The 23,171-nt window shown below is 40.4% G+C and overlaps 1 protein-coding gene across 1 annotated transcript in view; it reads right to left on the bottom strand.

Annotated features, from left to right (window-relative positions):
* TGFBRAP1 (transforming growth factor, beta receptor associated protein 1) overlaps positions 1-21,880 on the bottom strand; it is a 48,766-nt gene extending 26,886 nt beyond the window's left edge. The window contains exons 1-3 of the mRNA XM_006883841.1: positions 21,179-21,880; positions 15,616-15,810; positions 13,214-13,368 (exon numbers count right to left, since the gene is read on the bottom strand). Of these exons, the coding sequence (XP_006883903.1) occupies positions 13,214-13,368; positions 15,616-15,810; positions 21,179-21,866 (1,038 nt within the window). The 5' untranslated portion in view covers positions 21,867-21,880. The remainder of the gene's footprint in view (positions 1-13,213; positions 13,369-15,615; positions 15,811-21,178) is intronic.
* Between the last annotated feature and the right edge of the window lie 1,291 nt (positions 21,881-23,171).

Below are 23,171 nucleotides of genomic sequence, written 5' to 3'. Positions count from 1 at the left end.
GATCTTTTGGTTAACAGCCTCACATTACTCACTAAGCTTTTAGAAGACATAAACTTAACACGCCCTTTTATCCTTTTTCTCTTTCCTTCCCTTCACAGCAACCATTAATAACCTTTGTTTTTCATGTGTCGCTTATTTCATGAAGTAAGATCACTCGGAGGTTGGTTCTGGACCAGGCAACGTTTCCTTGTATTGTGTATGGATCTACTATGCGTCAAAACTGACTTGATGGCAACTAACAACATAGTTAGGGAGCTTTGGTAGCCTAGCAGTACCTGCTGTCAACACAAAAGTATATGGTTCAAAACCACCAGCTGAGACATGGGAGAAAGATGTGCAGTCTCCTTCAGTGCAATTTACTGCCTCTGAAAACCCACTGTAGGGTCTGCTTTAGGTTGGTTTCGACTCCACTATACAACAGAACAATGTATAGAAGTGAGATCATGCAACATTTTCCTGTTAGCAGCAGACTTATTTTGCTCTGTATAAGGTTTTCAAGGTTCATCTATGTTATGGGATCTCTCAGACCGTCATTTCCCTTTACAGCTTAGTATGTCATTGTATATATAAACTAAAAAGTCTGGTGATGCAGTGGTTAAGCACTCAGCTGTAATTGAAAAGGTTGGCAGTCTGAGACCATTAGTAGTTTGAGGGAGAAAGAAGTGGCTGTCAACTGCTATAAAGGGCAGGAACCACATAGACAGTTCTCTGACTTGAGTTATAATTGACTTGACAGTAACGGTATATACAAAACCACCTGCAGAAGTCAGAACTTTGGCAAGACGAAAATCTGTTAGAAAGGAAAATGGAAATGTGGCATAGTCTGTAGGTAGGTGTGTTGCAAATCCAAGGGCCGTGCCTCTCTGGCAATTCAAATCCACTCACAGTTAGAGAGACATGGGCACTCTTCCACCATGTGATTTATAGCCTCATAAGGTGAGCCCTGAATCGGTTCCAACTCAATCGCAATGAGTGAGTGAGTGAGTGAGCAAGCGAGCGAATAAGAGAGCAATACGAAGTGGTAAACCTGCACCATGTCAAAAGTGAAAACCTGCAGGACACGGAAAATCGTGGTGCTCCTCCAGGGCTGATCTTCACAAGTTTCACTGAGCTACATTTTAGGTATCCATTCATCTGTTAACAGACATTTTAAAATGGTTGTCTGCACCTTTCGGCTAATGTAAAAAATGCTACAGTGAACATAGTATTTGCTCCTGCAACATCTAGCAATAAAAAGAGATACCAGAGCTTCCTACATTACGCACTTTATTTTTCAGCTGTTACATACTTTAGGAAGCTGTATGAGATTATCTTTAACTCCCTCCCTGTTACAGTCCAAGTGAGTCAGTTTTTGCATTTTAGTCATCTCTTCCTTAAAATACCTGTTGGACACATCGTCTTACTCCGTTCTTATTACTCCTATCTCCACAGCCCAGACCTTCATCGACTCACAATTATGTGATATATATATACATATCTATCTCTCTATCGATCTATCCTTTATCCATCTACCCATCTATCTATATCTGTTATATATACAACTTCTCCCAATCCATTTTGCTTGAAGTCAAAACAAGACTGCAATAAAAATATTATTTTCATTTTAGTATCTCTCATATCCTCAGCACTCTGTTAGAACAACTTGATCAATTTTCATAAAACTCCATTTTTTTCATCATTGTTCATTATTTTCAATTTAGACAGAATTCTGCTTAGAGAGGTTAAGTTTTTAGCACAAAGTTACTCAAGTGGTGTGTGTCATGCTTAGCCAGGATTTCAAACCAGAGCTTTCTGAATTGAGAGCCCAAGCCTTTTCCCTGACTGACTCACCCAGGTACAATGCAGGCAGTTGGCACTGTTGCCCACTGAAATAATGAGAGATGTAAAGAAAGTTGGCACCTGACGTCTATCAATCCTGCCCTCTCAAATCAGCTCTAAAGGGGAGGGTTTCCACTATATCTTCAAAGAGCTTTCTGTATATTAACTCAACCATCCTACAGAAATTTCTTTAAAGTCTGAAAAAAAACTTTTCATTTCTCAGCCTCCCACCTGCCTTTACTTTTCTTCCCCCAAAGCCACCTATTTCTGATATAAAGACCAGCCTAATTATACCCAGATGCTGTCAAGTCAGTGCTGACTCATGGGGGGACCATGTATGTCAGAGCCTAATTATAAAGCCCAAAAATAAGGAAGGGAACAGTGTGCCAAAGACCTAATGGCCAAGAACGCAGCTCCATTTCTGAAAGCACAAATAATAAAACACCATCAACTTAGCAAAAAGGTTCAAAAGAACATGCCAGCTGCAGCTGAAGAATTCTCAATCACACACAGGGTTGTTGAAGAAAAATCAACTGAATGTCAGTTTATTCCTCATGGGTACAGAATTCTAAAGTCACCTATTCAACGCCTCCTAAAAGGTAAATAAAAGTTAATTTTGCTAACACTCTACAGTTCCAGAAATGTAGCGCTATTTCCCACGTCTAGTCCAGGAATGTTATGTAGGCTCGGAAGAAGCATGCTAGTAGACTCTATGCTCCAGGATGTGAGGACCACAGATGCAGTCACCATGGGTGACAGAGAGAACCCAAGCTAAGTGATTTTCACCTGAAAATGGCCAATAAGAACTTTTACCAAGCACAGACAATCTTGACTCTCGGAAAATGGACTTTTTAGACACAGGTCTACTAGGACCTGATACCTTCTGTTCTCTGCTCAGTTTGGTCCTGAATAATAAAACCTAAGCCAGTAAATTGACAGGCAAGGGCCCAAGAAGGATGACTGAGGGGAGGACAGAGAGTAAGAAAGCCTGTTCATTTTCCTAACATCAGAACTTAACAATGGAACGGCCACCTTCCTCTTCTCAGCCTTGTTGCTCCTTCTATGTAAAGCAGCTCTCATGGTAGACCTCCGAACTGCTGCTGTTGGTAATTAGCATTACATCAGTTCTGACTAATGAAGACCCTATGTACAACATAACAAAACACAGCCTAGTCCTAACTCATATTCACAATCTTTAGTACATTGAGTTTATTGTTGCAACCACTGTGCAGTGTCTTCTAACCTAAGGGGAGCATTTTTCAGTGGCAAATTGGACAATATTCTGTAGACTTCTAAGAAGTGACACTCTAATATTTACCCTTGATGTGGTTAAACAGTAGTTTCACTGAGTGAAAAAAGAAAAAAGAAAATGAAGTTCAACTTTTTTAGAAGTCACAGAATAAAACTGAAAAGAAAATAAAAACCAAAGTGTCAAATACTTTGTATATGAACTTTCTGTACAAACCAATATAAAATACATGTTTTAAAAAAATTTGTAAAAAGAATAGCAGAGAGGCTAAATTGTTTGGTCTGTCCTGGGCCCAACATCTTAAGGCAGGCTTAAGATTTACAAGTATTTAGAAAACAAGCTGAAACTAAAATCAAAACATCTATCAATAATATTTCAGAACTGAGATTTTTATTTTCTATGACAGGGAAAATGAAAAGTTTTCTAAAACTGAAGAATCTAAAGATTTCTAAAGCTATTTTCAAAGCTACACTAAGTAAAATAGATCACACAAGAGCGTCTGGAGAGAGCAGTTCATCCTAACACTAAATCCAAAGCACATAGTTTATTTTATGGCTGCTTCTCCACATGGGCAGCCTAATGAAACAGACTTTCCTACCAGATTTTTTTCCTTGTTAAGGTTCGATAATAGCCTAAGGCTCTTTATTGCACTGTGAGCTCGGTTTGTGGAGGCTCCGGTTGCAACTCTGGAGTCAGAAAGCTTAGCTTGGTCCTGGCTTTTCCTTTCATCATCTGTGTGAGCACAGATTCTATGCTTGTATTTATCTATATGGTTTTTACTGGGATCATAACAGTGCCTACCTCACAGAGCTTTCTGAGAATTAAATCACAAATGGGCTGCAGTACCAGGCACACCTTAATCACTGGCTCACTCTTTCCTCTGAACTACAAGCTTACGTTTCTAACCAATGCCAGTATTTAACTGTGCCCACCATCCCTCAAGCCTTTTTGCTTCTCCGTAGTGGTGAGAGAGGACTACAAAATGCTTTTCTAACAAAAGAGTTAAAGCAAGTTAGTAAAGGTATTTTAAGGTGAACTTTTCAACAATAATCACCAAAAGTAGTGGTTGTTATGTTAGTCAAGTATAACTCATAACAACCCTATGAACAACAGATCTGAACCCTGTCCTATCTTGTGCTGTCCTCACCATCTGATACACTTGAGCCCACTGCTATAGTCACCATGTCAATCTGTCTTGATGGGGGTCTTCCTCTCTACTGCTGACCCTACACCTACCCAAGCATGATAACTTTTTCCAAGGAACAGCCTCTCCCCGCACCACATCCCAAGTATGAGAGAAGTTGCTTTGTCATCCTTGCCTCCAAGGAGCACTCTGGCTGCACCTTTTCCTTGACATACCTGCTCATTCTTGTGGCAGTGATGAGATATTCAGTACTCTTCTCCAACACCACAATTCAGAGGCATCAATTTTTCTTCTCTCACCCTTAGTCAATGACCAGCTCTCAGATACACAGTAATTTAAAAGACCATAGCTTGAATCAGGCGAACCTCAGTTTTCAAACTGGCATCACTGCTCTTCAGTATTTTGGAGAGTTCCCTCACAGTGGACTTGCCCAAAGCATTATTTCTCCTTATATCGTGGCTGCAGGTACCTAGTGACTCTTTAAAAGAGTCACTTCAATAACCACAAGGTGGCAGCACAGAAGACAAGCTAAGTCATGAGAACATTCCCTGTACATAGGTGTCCAGTTCCTAGAAGGCTGAATCTCAGCAGGTGAGCTTCACACAAAATGAGCCATATGTTGGGGCCAGGATAAGAAACAAAATTGGTGCTACTTACCAAAATTTTAAAAAGCACTATTTTCCTTAAAGTCTCTAAGTAGCTGGAAGGCCAAATCTGGACTCAAACGTGAATACTTTTCATAGCTGTAATGAAATGCATACCCACTCTTCACTTACCAACATGGTTAGGTTGCAAACATCTCATCATTACGTACAAATTAGTGAGGAAGGATGCAGAGTTGGCCCTGGAGCCTGAACTCTCAGAACCACTGTGTTCCCAGCACTGCTGTGCTCTGGATCCCAAGGCCTTACTATGCAGGCTGGTACCTGGCCAGTACACTTAGAGGTACACTTGACAGCTCTGTGGATCTGGTTACCAGCAGGGCTGGGGGGCAAGATGGCCACTAGGGGTTGCTCTCCATACCGATACCTCTGGCAACTACCCTCTTTCCAGCCCTAGATACCTGCTGCCACCTTGAAGCCAGAGAAGAACCTCCCAAAAGGAGAAACATGCTAGTTCATGGAGGGCTTGAAACAAAAGGTCAAGAGCTTGGAGATTTATAGCTGCTCAGAAGAGGAATTCAGCAGACCAGGTCATCGAGAAGGAGGGGGCAAGCTGTTTCTGCTGCAGATTCTACCCTGTGGTGCTAGAACTTTTTGAAATGGCTTTTCTAGCCATTGCCCTGGCCCCCTCTGGGGTATGGTCTCCAGCTGGCTTAACTGCAAACACTTGATTTATCATTGATCAGTGTCTTCTACAACATCAACAGAGTGGAACCAACATAACAGAGAGGACTGGCCAGACTACAGAGACACTACAGTGAGGCACAGCCTGATGGAGCCCTGGAGACAGAGCAGAAGAGCTGACATGGGACTGCTATGGAACAAGGCTTGCTGGACAACTAAAGAAACTAGAAGGTTTTGTGTTGATGACCTGGACATTCACTGTGTGATATTCTTTGCCTTTCCCTGCCACATGCCAACCTATTTCCTTAACAAACTTTTACAATGAGTATCAGATCCTGTGATTAGCAAAAATAGGTGCAGCAGTATAGGGGACTATGTCTTAACATGGGATCAGTTTTATATACTGGATGTTATTGATGGGGACTGTTCTCTTTTATGGAGTTAGTAGAAGACAGACTCAGTCTTCCACACATGTTCCACATATTGCTCCTTATACATCCCCAGCACCATTGTGGTAGCCCAGTGGATAAAGAGTTGCACTCCCAACCCAAAGGCAAGCAGTTTGAATCCACCAGCTTTTCCAAGGGAGAAAGACGCACCATCTCCTCCTGTGTGGTTTATAGCTTCTGAAAACCTTCTGGAGAGACAGCTATGAATCAGTGTCAACTTGATGGCAAAGAGGTTTTTGTGGGTATTTTTGAAACCTGTGTCTCTAGAAGACTTGATCTCTTCAGGGTTCTTGAGTAGAGAGGATGAACACCAAATTATCCACCTCTTACCCACTCCTGGACTCCACCAGGTGGTGAAAGGCCTTCTCAGAAGGGCTCCCTCAAAATCTTGGTCAGTCACCTTTTGCCCACCAAAAGCTGCAAAGGTGGCCTCTGGTTCAACACTGGGAATGGTGTAGGCAAGAAGCATTTTGGAGAGCTGGCTGCTCCAGAGTGCGAGCTGGACCACACTAGTGGCTGGGGATGGAAAGGGGTAGCTGCCAGGGGCATGGACATGGGCAGCATCCTCCAGGGGCATCTTGACTCCCAGCCCTGCTGGTTACCTGATCCCTGGAGCTGTTATCTGTGCTCTAGTGAACTGGTCAGGCCCCAGGTCAGCCCAAGCACCAGACCTCATAAAAGAAAAAAAAAAGTGAAGTTAATTCTTTTAATAAGCAATAGTGGTATGTCATCTGTATAAAGCAGGCTATTGACTTTTCCTCTGATCTTGACACTACATTCTTCATCATAAAGTCGAACTTCTTGAATGATTAGTTCAGCATATAGAGTGAGTAGGTATGGAGAAAGGACAGAACTCTGATGTATACTTTTCTTCATTTTAAATCAAGCAGTTTCCTTACTCTGTTCAGACAATAGCTTCTTGGTCTAGGAATGGGCTACACATAATTATAATTATAATTAAGTGTTCTATGATTTCCATTCTTCTCAATGTTAGCCATAATGTGTTATGATCCACACAGTCAAATGCCTTTACAATGTCAATAAAGCATTCTTCTTATATTCTCTGCTTTCAACCAGGATTCATTTGACATCAGTAATGACAGCCCTGGTGCAATAGCCTCTTCTACACCCAACTTGAATTTCTGATAGTTCTCTGTCAATGTTCTAATCGTTTTTGGATGATCTTCAGCAACATTTTGCTTACATGTGATTATTAAAGATGCTTGATAACTTCTACATTATATTGGGTTGTCTTTCTTGGAATGGGAATAGATATGGATCTTTTATAATCAGTCGGCCAGGCAGCTGTCCTTCAAATTTTCTGCCACAGACTGGTGAGCACTTCCAAGGCTGTATCTGTTAGTTGAAACATGTCAACTGGTAGCCCATAAATTCCTGTGGCATTATTTTTTGCCAATGCTTTCAGTGCAGTTTGAACTTCTTCTTCCATTACCACTGCCTCTTGATCATATGGCAAGTCCTGAAGTATTTCAGTGCTGACCAATTCTTTTTGACACAGGGAGAGCCCCTCTGCCACAGGCCAATCTCAGCCCTGCACCATATATATGTATGCCTGAAATGCTGTTAGAGGTACAACACTACTCTCTCAATTTCTCATAATGGAATGATTTACATGTTGCTAATTACTTTACAGCTTAAGTATATATAATATACATGCTTGTTTATAATTTGCTTTTCCTATTAGTGTAGCACTTGTCTGCCAGTTTGCTGTACTGAGGTAACTTGTGTGTTGCAGTGATACTGGAAGCTAGGTCACTGGTGTGTCAAATGCCAGAAGGGGCACCCATGATGGACAGGTTTCAGCAGAGCTCCAAGATTAAGACAGGCTAGAAAGCAGGACTGGACATACAATTTTTAAATAACAGAACTCTGAAAACTGTATGAACATCAGAAGAACATGAGTAACATTAGTAGAGTTAGAGGCCAAGATTGGAAATCAATCAAAAATGAGGAGAAGTATCTGTCAATGTCCTTTAATAACTGGGATGTACAAATAAGTGGAATGTACATAGTATGGATATAGGAAAACTAGAAGTTGTCAAAAATTAAATGGAACACATGAACATCAACATTCTAGGCATTAGGGAGGGGAGATAAGATGAGATGAGATTAGATGGGATGAGATGAGATGGACTGGCACTGGTCACTCTGAAACAGACAATCACATGATCTACTATGCTGGGAATGAATAAGAAAGAAAGATTGATGATGCAACCATAGTTAAGAAAACAACTTCAGGTTCTATTCTGATGTACAATGTTGTGAGTGACAGGATACTATCCATGTACATACAAGAAAGACCTATTAATATGACTATTATTCAAGCACAAAGATCAACAGATAAAGCGAAGGAGGAGGAAATGGAGGATTTTGGGGGTTTTTACCACATTTTACAGTCCAAAACTGACCAAATGTGTAATCAAGGTATGTTCAGGATAACTGGTTACTAGAACACAAAGGTTGTAAACTGTGAAGAAGGAATGATAGTCAGAAAGTATAGACCTGATGACAGAAACGGGGCCAGAAGTCACATTTTGTTATGCTCAATTATTTATACACTGCAAATACCTTTTCTGAAAAGCACAAAAGACAACTTTACACATGGACCTCCTCTCATGGACTGCACCGGAATCAGCCTGTCTTCATCTGTGGAAGGAACTGTTGAAGCCACCCAGTATCAGCAGTCAAAAGGTCTTTACAAAGACAAAGGAGAATTTAAAAAAAAAAAATCAAAATACACATCAATAGAGACTCTGAAAATTACACTAAATTGTCAAAAACCAAAACAAAGGAAAGAGATGCTGAAGTAAAAGAGCCGAGCAGAAGATTTCAAAGAGAAACTCTGGAAAACAAAGCAAAGAATTTTAGCAGCATGTGCACAGAGATGACCTTAGAGAATAAATATGGGGGAATTCGTCAGGCATTTCTCAAACTGAAAAGAACTGAAAAACAAATGCAAGCCTCAAGTTACAATACTAAGAGATGCTATGGGCAAAATCTTGAATGATGCAGGAAGCACAAAAAGAAGATGGAGGGAATAAGGAGAGTGCATGTATATAGACACACACAGAGGATTGAATTATCAGTTTTGCCTCGAAGAATGAAATGCTCAGGGGAAAAGACATATTTATACAAAGTACTATTTTTATCAAGCACAGAGGTACACTCTGATAACAGAAGATAAATATCACATGAAGAAAAAGAAGGGCAGAGAAATGCATGAAAACGACAGTATATTCCAGAAATCCTGGAAAATAAAAAGGCAAGGATATAGAACTACAAAGAGTACTGGTTTTAGAATGCAAAGCTTGGACTCAATGAATGCTATGTCCAAAAACAAAATTTCTCCCACAGTGACTGACAGATTCAAATAGTTGGCTTTTTTGAAGCCAGCACAAGTTATACACTCCATTACAAGAGATTCCTAATTATTGTTTACTTTTAGATTACATCTTGGAGCCTAGAACAAATGCCCATACTTCATACTGATGACAGGGAGGTGTGGTAGAAGACAAAACTAGAAAGTGAGTTGGGCCAGACTTTATCCTTAGGCAGTGAGACAGTGGGGTTTACAATTTAACTTTGGCCAAATAATCTGGGATGACTTCTAAAAATTCTCAGAAATCGAGCGTTTTAGATAAAGACTCTAGATCACATCTAATAGCAGGTCATGCCAATGAGATGATGAGATGACTCTGGTTGGGGACTAGTCATCCAGAAAGACTCACTCCAGACAGCTTGTGGTCACCCAAGCATATCGACTCCCCACAGGGGAGAGTGTTTGGGGTATGCATTAACTAACGAGACTCACAGTAAAAGTTCAGGATACAGAAGCTCAGCGGCTTCCTGGCTGGTAAAGATACCTGCTCACAGGAGTGTAACATGACCCCTTGAGATACACAGAAGCTCCTTACTGGGAACTCTCTCAAACCTCATCCTATACTTCTCTATCTGATTTTTGTTTGTATTCTTGGTAATAAAGTTGAAATCATCTGTGTAGTGCCTTCCATGGGTTCTGTGAGTCCTCTCATTGGGTTCTTGACCCTGAGAAAATAGTGCAGGTCAGCAGGCCAGAAGTAAGCAGACTAGGGATTCATGGGTACATGGGTGGCATCCTGAGGGGGGCTGGAAAACCCCAAGCTTTTAACAAGTATACCATAACAGGAGCTCCAGTAGTGGGGAGGGGGCCCCCAAACAGGCAGCTTTTGATTGCCTATTGGGTAGTCTGAAAGATGGTGTTGTCTGAACTTGTAAGACCTGACCCAGTTCTCAATGACAAAGATGAGAGAAAAAAATGTTCAAGACACAGCTAGCGTAAAGGTCAATGTTGTTTTCCTTTGTGAAGTCTGACCTAGCTCTAGGTGGCTACACTCAAAGAGGTGCCTTGTGGCTGGCTGGTGTGAGAGAAATGGGACAGTGGGGATTTTGATTTGATGCTGAATCTCACAGGTACCCACTGACCTATCTTAAGCAATAAAATAAATTTCTATTTTTTTTTTTTACAATCACTCCAATAGTGTATGGACTGCAAACATGCATGAAGGAGACTGTGTTAAAATAACTCAGGCAAAATATAAGCAGTGTCTGAACACCAGCAGTAACTATGGGAACTGAGAATGAAGGTTGAATTCAATCAATTCTAAGGCTCATTCTAAGACTAGACAGAGAAGTCTGAAGCAATAGTGAGACTGCAGGGAGTAGATCTGTGGAGAAACATTTACTAATTTAGAAATGTTACTGATTCTCACCACTGGGCCAATTGGCAGCATCAGATAGACAGTGAAAAGATTGAGATTGTTAACAGCTTCAGTTTGCTTAGCTCCACAGTCAACACTCTTGGTACCAGCAGCCAGGAAATCAAAAGATGGATTGCATTGGGAAAGTCTGCTGTTAGGGACTTCTCCAGAGTACTGAAGAGCAAAGATGTCTGTCTGAAGACTAAAGTGTGCCTGATCCAGGTCATGGTTTCGCAACTACTTGCTATGCATCAAAAAACTGCACAATGACTAGGGGTGATAGAGAATTGATACCTTTGAGTTGTGGTGCTGGAGCAGAGTACTGAATAGATCATCATCTGCTGGTAGAACAAACAGGTTCATCCTGGAGAGGGTGAAGCCAGGCTGCTCTTTGGAAGCAAGGATTCTGAAGCTTCGTCTGACATACTTTGGACATGTTGCAAGGAGAAACTTGTGCTTAGAGAGGGACATCCTGCTGGGGAAGGTGGATGGACAACATAGGAGAGGAAGACCCTCGATGAGGTGGATCGACTCTGTGACTGGGGTAATAGGAATAGGTGTGTCAGAACAATAAGAGTGCCCCAGGATAGAGCAGGGTTCAGAGCTGCTGTACATATTGTTGTCACTATGAGTCGCAAGCAACTCAAAGGCACAAACAACCACAACAAAAGATATGTTACTGAGATAATGGTTTAGCGAACAAATAACTACTAGGATCTATCTGATATCATACTCAATGTACATAACAAGAAGTACTGACTGTACATCTCTATTCTTGGCAAAAGAAATAGAAACAAAACCAAGATGGAAAACTTCTTTAAGAAAGTTTTACATATTTTAAAAGGGTCCATATTTAAAAGAATGCAAGGAGAGAGCACCCCAATGAGAGTGACTATGAAAGCCTTAGGATGACCTGTCTAAATATCCAACAATTTGTTCCTGGGGCTTCTAGAGAGAAAAGGGGCAGTAAAATACCTGTTGTTGTTGTTGTTTGTGACTTTAAGCCGCTTGCGACTCATATGAACCACAGCTCTGAACCCTGTGCCAACCTTATTGTTCTGACACACCTACTCCCGTTACCCCAGTCAAAGAGTCAAACCATCTCATTGAGGGTCTTCCTCCCTTGTGCTGTCCCTTCATATTCCCCAACATGATGTCCCTCTCCAAGGATTGGTCTCTCCTTGCAGCATCCTCATTGCCCTGGAAGAGCACAAAGTGAGTGCTCATACATGAGTGCTCGGCAGAAGTGCTCAGCACAGTAACTGGTCCTGTGCAGACAGCAGCTCTCTCTTTTTGCTTTTGCTGCCCCCTGCTGAACACAATGTATCATTCTTCCTTAAAAATGAATGGAAAAACACAAAAATCAAACCGACTGCCACTGAGGGGATTCCAACACCTTAGTGACCCTCAGACCTAGTACAACCACACTTTGGGTTTCCAAGGCTGGAAACAGTTACAGAAGTCGACTGTCTCATCATCCTCTTACGGAGTGGCTGGTGGACTCAAACTGCTGAGCTTTCCGTTAGCAGATGAGCACCTCACCACGGTGCCAACAGTTTCTTGAGAAATGAAAAGTCAGTCAATATTTCAATGTGAAAAATAGGTCCTCTTTGACATCACATAAGCATAAATTGCACTCTATTTTCTCTCACTTCCACAAGCTGCCTTTTGTTACATAAGGAAACTGAGGCCAAAAGCAATGTTTCTTAAGAGAGTGTAAATTCTCACCAAGGCCTACTAATCAAGGAAGTTATTAATTCATGAGAACCCATAATTATCAAGTTAGATATTTACATAAAGTATGCACACACCTATATTACTCCAATATGTAATCTGAACTACCTTTAGATCAGATAACACTGTTTAAGAACCTGATTTCATCAGACAAAAGAATAGTGTGTAACCATATCAATTATATTTATCATATTGATTATATAGTGTTTCTTTTTCCCTCTTTCTAATGTGTGCACTTAATGTACAGTGTTTCTTAAGTGTACTGAAATTTCTCTCCTTAGTAAATAAGTTGCATGTCTCTTTGTAACATTTGTCTGTTTATCAACGTGGTTAGCTCAATTTTTCCTGGAAATAACACAAATGTGACTTTTTAAAAATTCAATCTCAACCCAAGAAATATAAATTCTAAGCTAGGAAAAATTAATCTAGTCTCTCTCTTCTGGTTTACAAGGAGTACATCCTTGCTTTTTCTCTGAAGAAAAAAGTGAAGAAGAATGGTGATTAGAACAAGCATGGGCATTAAGCCAGAGGTCCAAGTCTAACTACTCTGTTAGCCATACAGTCTTAGTCAAGCGGCTGACTGATCTGAGACCTGCTTCCTTATCTGAAAAACAAGGATGATATCATTACCTTACAGGCATTAAGCAAATGAAACAACACATACCAAAGCAATCAAGATGACACAGCACACAGGGAGGGTCAGTATCTACTAGTGAAATCTGAATTCTTCTAGACGATGGCTAGAAAGTATGCTCACTGGCCAGTTCATCACAAACCTGAAATTTTTCCTTTGGAATGTTCCTCCGGGCTCCTTTTGCTAAAACTAATGCCTCTTCCACTCTGTGACTTGCCAGAAGATCCTGTATTTGTTTTTCCAGAGGTAATGGAACCAAAATATAGACTCCTTTACTTGTGGCAACAATCACTCTTCCTGTGAAGAAGAAATTCAGAATTGCTGGAAAGGGTAAAAAAACTCTCAAGTCACATCAAAAACACATTGCTTACAAGAAGACACATTGCTTCTCTCATACTGAAGAATCTGATTTGTTGATCAATTTCCTCATATTGTTTTCCTAACACGGAATTCCTACAGAAATCAACACTTATCATGTTATTTTCTTTCTCTTTTCACAGTCTCAACTGTCCAAAAACTATCTTGACACTACTTTTCCAAAGTACAAAACAGGCTTTCCCTCCCTTTTTTCTTTTTCAGAAAACGTAAGTACACTTAAAATCAGACACATAAAATAGATCCAATTAAGACTGAAGACACCAAATCATGGAAAATTATTAGCAAAAAACTATTATATAAATGCCATATAATAATTTTTTAAAAATTCATTTCCCTGCCTGTCAGTTTACTTGAAACTAACCTCAGCATGCAATGTTCTGAACCATTCAAAGATATTTTTATACTCACCTACCATCGAAATCTATCGAAGCGTTAGACTTAATATTTATCAATTTCTCAACATTACTTTGTTTTATGGCTAACACTTGTCCTCATTTTCCCCGTGAGATATTCCACAGAGAATCCATAGTAGAGTTGGAACAATGTCCCAAGACGAGCTCCACTGCCATGCTTGTCAAGCAAATCCTGCTCCCTCCCAAAGAAACTTTTTCAGCCAAGTATTTCTTTTCATGAAAAGCATTGGTTTGACTAAAACTCTTAAAACAGCAAATGCTACCTACAGATTAAATCTTGATCCAAAGGATAATTTCCACTGTCTATCAAGCCTTTCTTATTCTCTTTCACTCTCCTTGTGAAAGTACTATTACCACTCTAGTCCCACTGCCTGGTTTAAAAGGAAGCTCACAAGGTTTTCTCATTTACATAATCACATCTTCTTTCCTGACCTTTTGTCTAGATAATTTGTCTTTTGTATCACAAGCAAAGTAATTTTTCTAATGCTCAATTCAAGTTTGGTCCCTCCCCGGTGCTGATGTCACCTTTCCCAGGAAGCCTCCTTACTCTCACCTAAAATTGGATACCATTTTCCTCTGTGCACCCACTATAGCACCATTCACTATACGTCATTATGATAAGTATCCCAGTGTGCCCAGCTGAATATGACCCATTAAAGGTGGGGCTAAGTGTCTTAAGTTTATATTCCCAGCATCTATAAAATGCCTTATACAAGGAAAATAATGCTTGCTTAACGAAAAGCCTTTAATTGCAAACACAATACATAAATTGAGGTTACATTCTGGTTTGAAAAAAAAGTGATAAAAAAAAGGTACAAATAGTGAAATTTTAATACTGGCAGGATATTAGAGGACACTAGAGTTAATGTTGATCTTCTCAAGTGTGAAAATGGTATTGAGGTTATAGAAGAAAATGTTCTTATTATTAGCTGATGCAAACTGAAGTCTTCTATTATTATGTTATTGTGTCTTCAACAGAATGTTAATAACAATCCAATCTAGGTCAATGGTGTATGGTGAGGTTCTGTTTTTTTCCTCAACTGTGAGGTTCTGTTTTTTTCCTCAACTGTCTGTACAACTGAAAATGCCAATCATAAAACTGAAAGAGAGTGAAATGAAGTTCTCAGCTGACTTACTAAGACATGCAGGATGACAGCCTTCACATGCTCTCCAGCCTCAGCTCTCACTCCTCCACAAGTCTTATACTACAGCCACACTGTTTATATGACCTGAAGCCCAGGTTTCCTTCTTTACATGTACCTTCCCTTATGTCTGAAGACTCTTTCAAACCACACCTGCTTGGATAACTCCTAAAATCCTTAAAATGTTTGGCTTAAATGTCACCTCCTTCAGGGAGTCTTCCCGGATATCTCTAGGAAGTACTTCCCCTTGTGCACTCCTAATGGGTCTCAAGCACATCTCTACCAAGCTCCTCAACTGCTAAAGTGTTTAAATGTCTCCTCATTAACCTTACAACCACTGACTCTCAGGCACTGTATTACAGCCATCCCTGTATCTCCCATGTTTAGCCTAATGCTGCTGTTGTTCTTGCTGTTACTGTGTTCCACTCCCATGGGGTTTCCTAGACAATTCAAACCTCTGATCTTCTGATTAGCAGTTGAATGTTAATTTACTGTACCACCTTGAGGCTTCTTGTACAGTTTCTAAATGACTCTTAATAATATTATTGAAGAAGTATTGTTTTAAGAGATTTTATAATACATTTTGTTAACAGATCTTTATAAACTAGTACCTTCAAAATCCTGTAGAATGTGGCCCTCCTTAAAAGGTAGGGTCTGCTTTTGCTGCTGATCCAACATGCTGTGAACTGTGATGAATTCATCATCGAGAGCTAAGACATATGGAAAACAAATGGCTGCTCCAATCACGTTCTCTGACCAATGCACAGGGGCACGCTGGGATATCCCAGCTACCGTTGCAAACATGCCTGCAGAAACAAGAAATTTAGTTAGGACTTCAAATAACTACAGTGATCTTTTTTCTGTATATGTGTCTGGATATATAATACTCACCTCCTTAATTTTCCTGCATAGGTTTTTAAAAATAGCATAGTAATTACAATTTCATTCAATCATTCATTACATTTTTATAACATTAATTATAATGTGGTGGTGATGTGTACCGTCGAGTCAGAATCAAGCCACAGCTGGCCCTCTAGCAGGGTTAATTACAACAGAGCAATATAATTCATTCCATTGTCTGATCAGTATATAATACATTACCTTTCCTTTCACCTATTAAATCTATTTACTATGTTTTTACTCCCCTCTTCCTCCCTTTTCATCCCTGGTAAACCCTTCTTTAGATTTTTATAACAGTGGTTATCTACCATAATGGTCTTTCTGTGACTGACTTATTTTGCTTAGCATAATGCCTTGTAGATGCATCAAGATATGCACTATTTCATAAATTTCTTTATTAGTTTTCAGTTGTTGCATGGTACTCCACTGTGTGAATGGGCCAGTGTGTTTATTTATTTGTTCACTGATTCCCTGTAGCTTTAAGTAAGGAAGGGTAATAAAGTATGTTGCATATGTTTTTACTTTTGTGAAGAGAATTAACATACCTAGAATTTACATAATATATTTACTTCCACTTAAAACTTGGGTTAAAATAGTTAATGTACACATACATGAAGGTCTATGAAGTGCAGACACTGTATTACTTTTATCTGTATCTTCTCTGGTTAGTATAATGCCTAATTCCTGTTTCTATTTTGTGATGTCCTCACATATGAAGAAATGTTAAACAATTTGAGACATTTCATTTGTTTTCTTGAATTTCCAGTCTTCCAACTGGTTTACAGCTCTAAATGACAGCTCTTCTTTATACATGCACTCAACAGATGTTTTCTGAGTACTGCTCTGTGTCTACTAGGTACTTTGTAAGAAATTTTCAATGCTCACCAGAGTTGGAGTCCAATTTTTAATACACATGCTCTATAAAATATGAAATCATTTTGCAATTCCAGATAGTTTATCTATCAAGTGCATGAAACATTAAATTAGTCATTTCCTAAGGAACTGCACACAGTCCACTAAAGATACTACCAATAGGAAAGTGGGAGAGGAACTTAACAAAATTAACATGTTCACCAAGTCAATCCATTTTAACTTCATTTTCAAACTACTTGACACAAAACACCTCAAAAGCACTATTCTGTTGCCTCCAAATGATTAAAAGTTATTGCCAAAGACAAATGGCTTTACCTATACACAACACAGAAGGGGAAGACAAGAGGTTTAAGAATCTGTAATATCATTCCAGAGGTGAATTAAAGAGACTTGGCAGCTGACATACTGGAAAGCAAGATAAAGAGGGAGTCAAAGGCCACCATGGAGCTTTTAACTTTGAGGTTTAAGGAGGATTTGGCTGGCTCCAATACAAAATATAATAAAAACAGAATTAGGATGAAGACTTGGTGAGGAAGCAAAATCTGAGATTTACAGGACTGGAGGCCATAGATTTCTAAATAAAGGACAGAGTCCATGCGCTTTCTCAAAGAATAACCAAAATCTTTCAGAAAGAAGGATGAATTAATCAATAACAGTTGTTAGGCACTGAGCTGCTAAGTGAAAGGCTGGTGGTTCATTCATCATTCCATAAGAGAATGAAGCAGCAGTCCACTTCTATTAGGATTACAGCCTTGGGTAGCGCAGCTGGGATCTGAACCACCGATCTGTCAGTTAGCAGCCTGACACATTATACGCTAAGCCACAACTGATCATAGTGGAAAGGGGATGTTGTCCCATCGAGGGAGGAAAGGAGAAAAATACAAACAGTACTTTTGTGAGGAAATATCTAACATCTTCAATCAACTTTATCAATCAGTCTTGTACTTTAAAAAGAAATGTTTTAAAGCTTATTTTGTACCTGAACAGCTATTCTATGTACCCTAATGCTAATTAAGAACCCACTATCTTCTCTTCTGTAATTAAAGCTGGGAGCCATGCACTTGATTCTGCCCACAGGGTCTGAGCCAAGGCATGCAGATCTTTATAGAAGTACTATTTTCTGGGTTTTCTTTTTCTTTTCAGCCTTTCTTGACTTTTTTAAATGTCATGGATGAATGCCATCTCTCAGCCAGTGCCAACTTAGCTTGTCCACACGTATCTCCACGCCAACTCCCATTCTTCCTTTGCAGATATTTTTGGAAGTAAAATATCTTCTTGTCCTACTTGGCCCACCTAGATTTCTCATGATGAATTAATGCTTGTATGGAAGCAGAGTGGCATCCTCTTCCTAAACAACTTGCCTCTGGAAACTCTATGAACTTTAATAAATGTCGATAGTGGTAGAGAGGCTTCAGGCCTTTTGTTCACAGGGTTGCTATGAGTCGTGCTCAACTCGAAGGCAATCAACAACAACTACAATGTAGTTCTGTGCATCTGTAGTTCTGTTTACTGGTCAACAGAAATGATAAAAACATTTTCATTCACTGACGTTCCAGTTTCTCTTCCATTCCGGGACACAGACACCAACACTTTCTCTGCTACACTTTCACACTGATTGAAAGTAACAAAATGTACTTCCCCAAACCACCCACTGCCTCCACTGTTCCAGTGGTAGTGATCATAGTAACCCGCCACCGGATTCCTGAGGCTGTGAATCTATATAAGAGACTGTCCATCTTGGTCCTGAAGAGCAGCTAGGATTTGAACTGGTGATCTTTCAGTTAGTAGCCTGACACATTACACACTATGCCACTGGAAAAAGTGGGGGGAGAGAGACACCCAGTTCTGGAAAATTTTCTAATACCAAAGGCAAGGAAGTTGTCTAAGTACTAAAGCTACATCAAAGGGACTTGGAAATAAATCTGAATAAACTATCTGGCAAAGAAGGATCAAAGTAGATAAAATGTTTAAAATGATGAGTTTTCATTTTGTTACACACACACAGACACACACACACACAAACACAGGGAGCTCTGGGGGCCTAGCAGTAAGAAGCTACACTGCAATCCCAAAGGCACATGATTCAAACTCATCAGCTGCTCTGCGGGAGAAGGATGGACAACCTCCTCCCGTGTGATTAACTGCCTCTGAAAACTCACCGAAGGGCCAGCTATGGGTTTGTTGCAGTTTGAAGGCACACAACAACTTACACAGATATATACACACAATATCTGCAGCCTAGAAGGGACCACCTTATTGAAAACTATTTCTTTTACAGGGTTTGTGACAGTAAGCAAATGGCTACTGCAAAGTTTCTCTTTACAGAAGTATTCCTATACGAAGGAGGAATGGACAGAAAGAGAGCTTTGTCATCTGGCAACTCTTCACAACTTCAGGGTTCAAGACAACAATCTGATGGTCTGTAAGAAGTTGAGCTGCCAAGTCAGAGGTTGAGCATCTCTGAGGGTTCAAATTTACCCGCTGTTCCACAGATGGCAATCTTCTTCTGTGTGAATGACAAGTCAGTCAACTACGAGTCAGTTCCAACTCAACAGCAATGGGTCTGAGTTTTGAATCTGAGGCAACATTGCTATTGTGTGCTGTCAAGTCAGTTCTGATTCATGAGAAATCCCAGGTGACAGAGGAGAACTTCCTCACGTAATTTTTTACACTACAATCTTTGTGGAAGCAGATAAACAGCAATGAGTGGGTCTGAGCCACTGCTCTTTTGGTCATCAGCACAGCACTTACTTAACTGCTGGGCCACCAAAGTCAAGAGGCCCTGGTGGCCCAGTAATTAAGGGCTCTCCTGCTAACTAAAAGATAGATGGTTCAAATCTACCAGATGTTCTGCAGAACGCAAGCCCTGGTGATCTGCTCCCATAAAGCCTTGGGAACCCTCCCGGGTAATGGGCTCTTTCCTACAGGGTCATATTAAGTTGGAACAGATTAGAGGGCACAAAACAACACATAGAAAGCCAAAATCCTGTCCTGGTAACTAACTAGCCACCACAACCTTTCTGGTAAGATTAAGTTGCTGAAAACAAAATAGAAAATTATTAATATAGACATCTCCAGATTATGAAAATTCCTACAAAAGTGGGACCTCGTGCAACAATGCATGAATGGAAATTAAAAATCTCTGTAAATTTTCATTAAAATTAATAAAAAAAAACCCTTTAAAAAAGTGGGACCTCAAATACTCTTTAGAGTGAAGAATAAAAACAACCAACTGCCAAGTTTACCCCTCCGGGAAAATCCTGTTGTTATATGCCATCGAGTTGCTTGCGACTATAGCAACCCTATGTAAAAGAGCCCTTGTGCTCGCTTCGGCAGCACATATACTAAAATTGGAACGATACAGAGAAGATCAGCAAGTAGCGTTCCAATTAAAAAAAAAAAAAAAAGAGCCCTAAACGCCATTCTATCCTGTGCCAACCTCGCTGTCTCAAACACACTCATTCCTACCACTCCACTCACAGAATCAATCCATCTCATCGAGGGTCTTCCTTTCCTGCGCCATCCCTCCACTCTCCCAAACATGATGTTCCTCTCCAAGTCCCTCCTTGCAACATGCCCAAAGTATGTCAGACGAAGCTTCAGAATCCTTGACTCTAAGGAGCATTCCGGCTTCACCCTCTCCAGGCCAAACCTGTTTGTTCTCCTGGCAGTCCATGGCATATTCAACAATCTTCTCCAGCACCACAGCTCAAAGGCATCAATTCTCTTTCTATCATCCCTAGTCACTGTCCAACTCTCCAACGCATAGCACGCAATTGCGAAGACTACAGCCTGAATCAGGCACACCTTATTCTCCAGCCTGACGTCATTGCTCGTCAGTACTCTTGAGAGGTCCCTCACAGCTGAGATACCACAGATTTTTACTCTTAAAATCATTAACTAGGGAATTCTGGTGACTTAGTAGTAAGGAACTGTGCTGCTGATGCAAAGGTACACTATCTGAATCCACCAGATGCTCCGCAGGAGATGGGCCATCTCCTCCCATGCAATTTACTGCCTGGGACAACCTGTCAAAGGGTCAGCTATGGGTCAGTTCTGACTCAGTGGTACTCAACAACAATCATTAACTGAAAGGAATAAGCCCCACAACATCCCACCCCCTCAGAGAGCCATCTTCAAAGCTCACTTTAGCACAAAACTTAACTGGTTTTACGACCGGTCTCTCTATCCCTCTAATGACACAACAGACAAAACTGCACACACTGCTGCTCTGTTTTCATCTTGCCATTCAGCCTCATTTTTGGCAAATGCATTTCACAAGTATTTGTCTTTCACACTAAGCGCTTTTTCATTTCAGCAATAATTAATGGCAATAATCCAAAAGAAAAGAGATTGGAAAGAGGTAGATGTGAATATCAAGAACCAAGGGGCCCTCCTCACCCAGTCCTCCGGGGCCCGCCAGCAGGAACTCCTGTCTGCCTATCCGCTTCACGATTGGCCGCTTCTCCTCACTGCAGTAAGGAAACAGGTCCTGGGACGCCCCCGTGTTATAGTTCAGGATGATGTACTGAGTGGTAAGAGCCAGGCATAAGAAGTGACCGTCCACAGCCACGGCAAAGGGCTGCTCTGGGGTCGACACTTCCTTGACTATCTGAACTCGATCTTCGTAGACCATAAACATCTGGATTGTTCTGCGTTTGACAGAAATGATACAGACTTCCACACAAAACGGGTCTCCGCTCACAGGGTTCTCATTGAGCGCAAAGGTCACTGCCCCTTTGATTCGGGCCCCTGTGGGAATGGGCTCCAGGTTCATCATGTTGACCAGGGTTATGGAGTTGTCACAGAGCACCAGCAGCCTGTTGAGGGCAGAGGCTGCTCTCAGCTCGTTCACAGGCTTCTTCAAACCCAGGTGTCTGTGTAGCTGTTTGGTGGCAGTGAAAGTGGCTGTCTCAGAGGGCAAAGTCTTCTCCTCCAACAGGAAGTGGTAAACAAAGCAGTCATTAGTGCCAACATAGAGGTTCTTCCCACAGCACTCAACACATTCTATATTGATGCGATCTTTGTCACCCATCAGCAGCTCCCGCTCCACAGCAGAGACCAACTTAAAGGCCTTGATGTTCATCATGTCTACTGGTTGATCTGTGGGAAGAGAAAGAGAAATAGTTAAACAAAAAAACCCTTTAGAATAATGAGGAACATGGGGCAACATTTAGGTCATAATTAATATTCATTGATCCCTCAGGTATCATTTCAATTAAAGACAATAAATTGAATGCTGTGTAAAAAATGTTCTCAGGTGCTGTCAAGTCAGCTCTGACCCATCATGAATGACTCTACGTATAATGGAATGACACCCTGCTCGGTCCTATACCATCCTCACAATCTCTGCTGTTACTCATTTCATTAAGGGTCACCCTCTTTTTCAATGACCCTCTACTTTTCAAAGCATGAGGTCCTTCTTGAAAGATGGGTCCCTCCTTATAAAATGCCCAAAGTATGTGAGATAAAGTCTCATCATCCAAGCTTCTAAGGAGTACTGTAGCTTCATTTTTCCCCAAGACAAACTTGTTTGTTCTTCTTCACCCTATCATATAAATGAGAGATCCCAGAAGAAAAGCACACACACTCACTTCCAGTTCAAATGTCATCTGTCTGCTCACTCTCAATAAAGCTGAGATTCACATGGAACTTTATGTTCCTGAGACACATATTTATTTATATGTAGTAGAAAAGCTTGTTGATTCATTTTTGGACAACATAAGAAAAATATTTTTTTAAAACAGTAAAAACTATGTTCATAGATCTTTTGCCTGAGCTTCTATGGCCATTTGATTTTGCATACAAATGACTTGTGGGACCCAATTACAGTGTGCTGTTAAATCTACATGTTCTAACCCTGTTAGAAACATGAAAGGGCAGGAACTACATAATAAATTCCTTTTAATTCTTCCAAATGAGGCATGTACATTGGCTATGGCACCATATTTATCTCCCAGAGTTAATGGAGAGTGAAAAGATGTATCTTAACTCTCCAGAGTTCTTCAGGTGTTAAGTTTAGATACTTAATAGATTTCATGACAACAAAATAAAGGTAAGCAACCTAAATGCAATATGGGCACCGGACAAATGCCTTCACCAAAGAAGACATTCAGATGGCAAACAAACACATGAAGAAATATTCAAAATCCCTAGCTCTAAGAGAGATGCTAATCAAAAGAACTGTGAGATATCATTCCAGTAAGAATAGCAAAATTCAACAGAGCAGCAAACAACAAATGCTGGCAAGGTTGTGGAGAAACTGGAACCCTTATTCACTGTTGGTGGGAGTGTAAAATGGTGCAACCACTATGAAAGTAGTATGGTGCTTTCTCAAAAAGTTACAAAAAAAAAAAAAAAGAAAGAAATTACAAAAAGAAATACTATTTGACCC

Source organism: Elephantulus edwardii, unplaced genomic scaffold (assembly GCF_000299155.1).
Source record: "Elephantulus edwardii isolate Elephantulus edwardi_28Jun2011 unplaced genomic scaffold, EleEdw1.0 scaffold00030, whole genome shotgun sequence".
NCBI lineage: Eukaryota > Metazoa > Chordata > Mammalia > Macroscelidea > Macroscelididae > Elephantulus > Elephantulus edwardii.
Note: the sequence above shows the minus strand (reverse complement) of the source record. Positions and strands in the feature narration are given on the sequence as shown.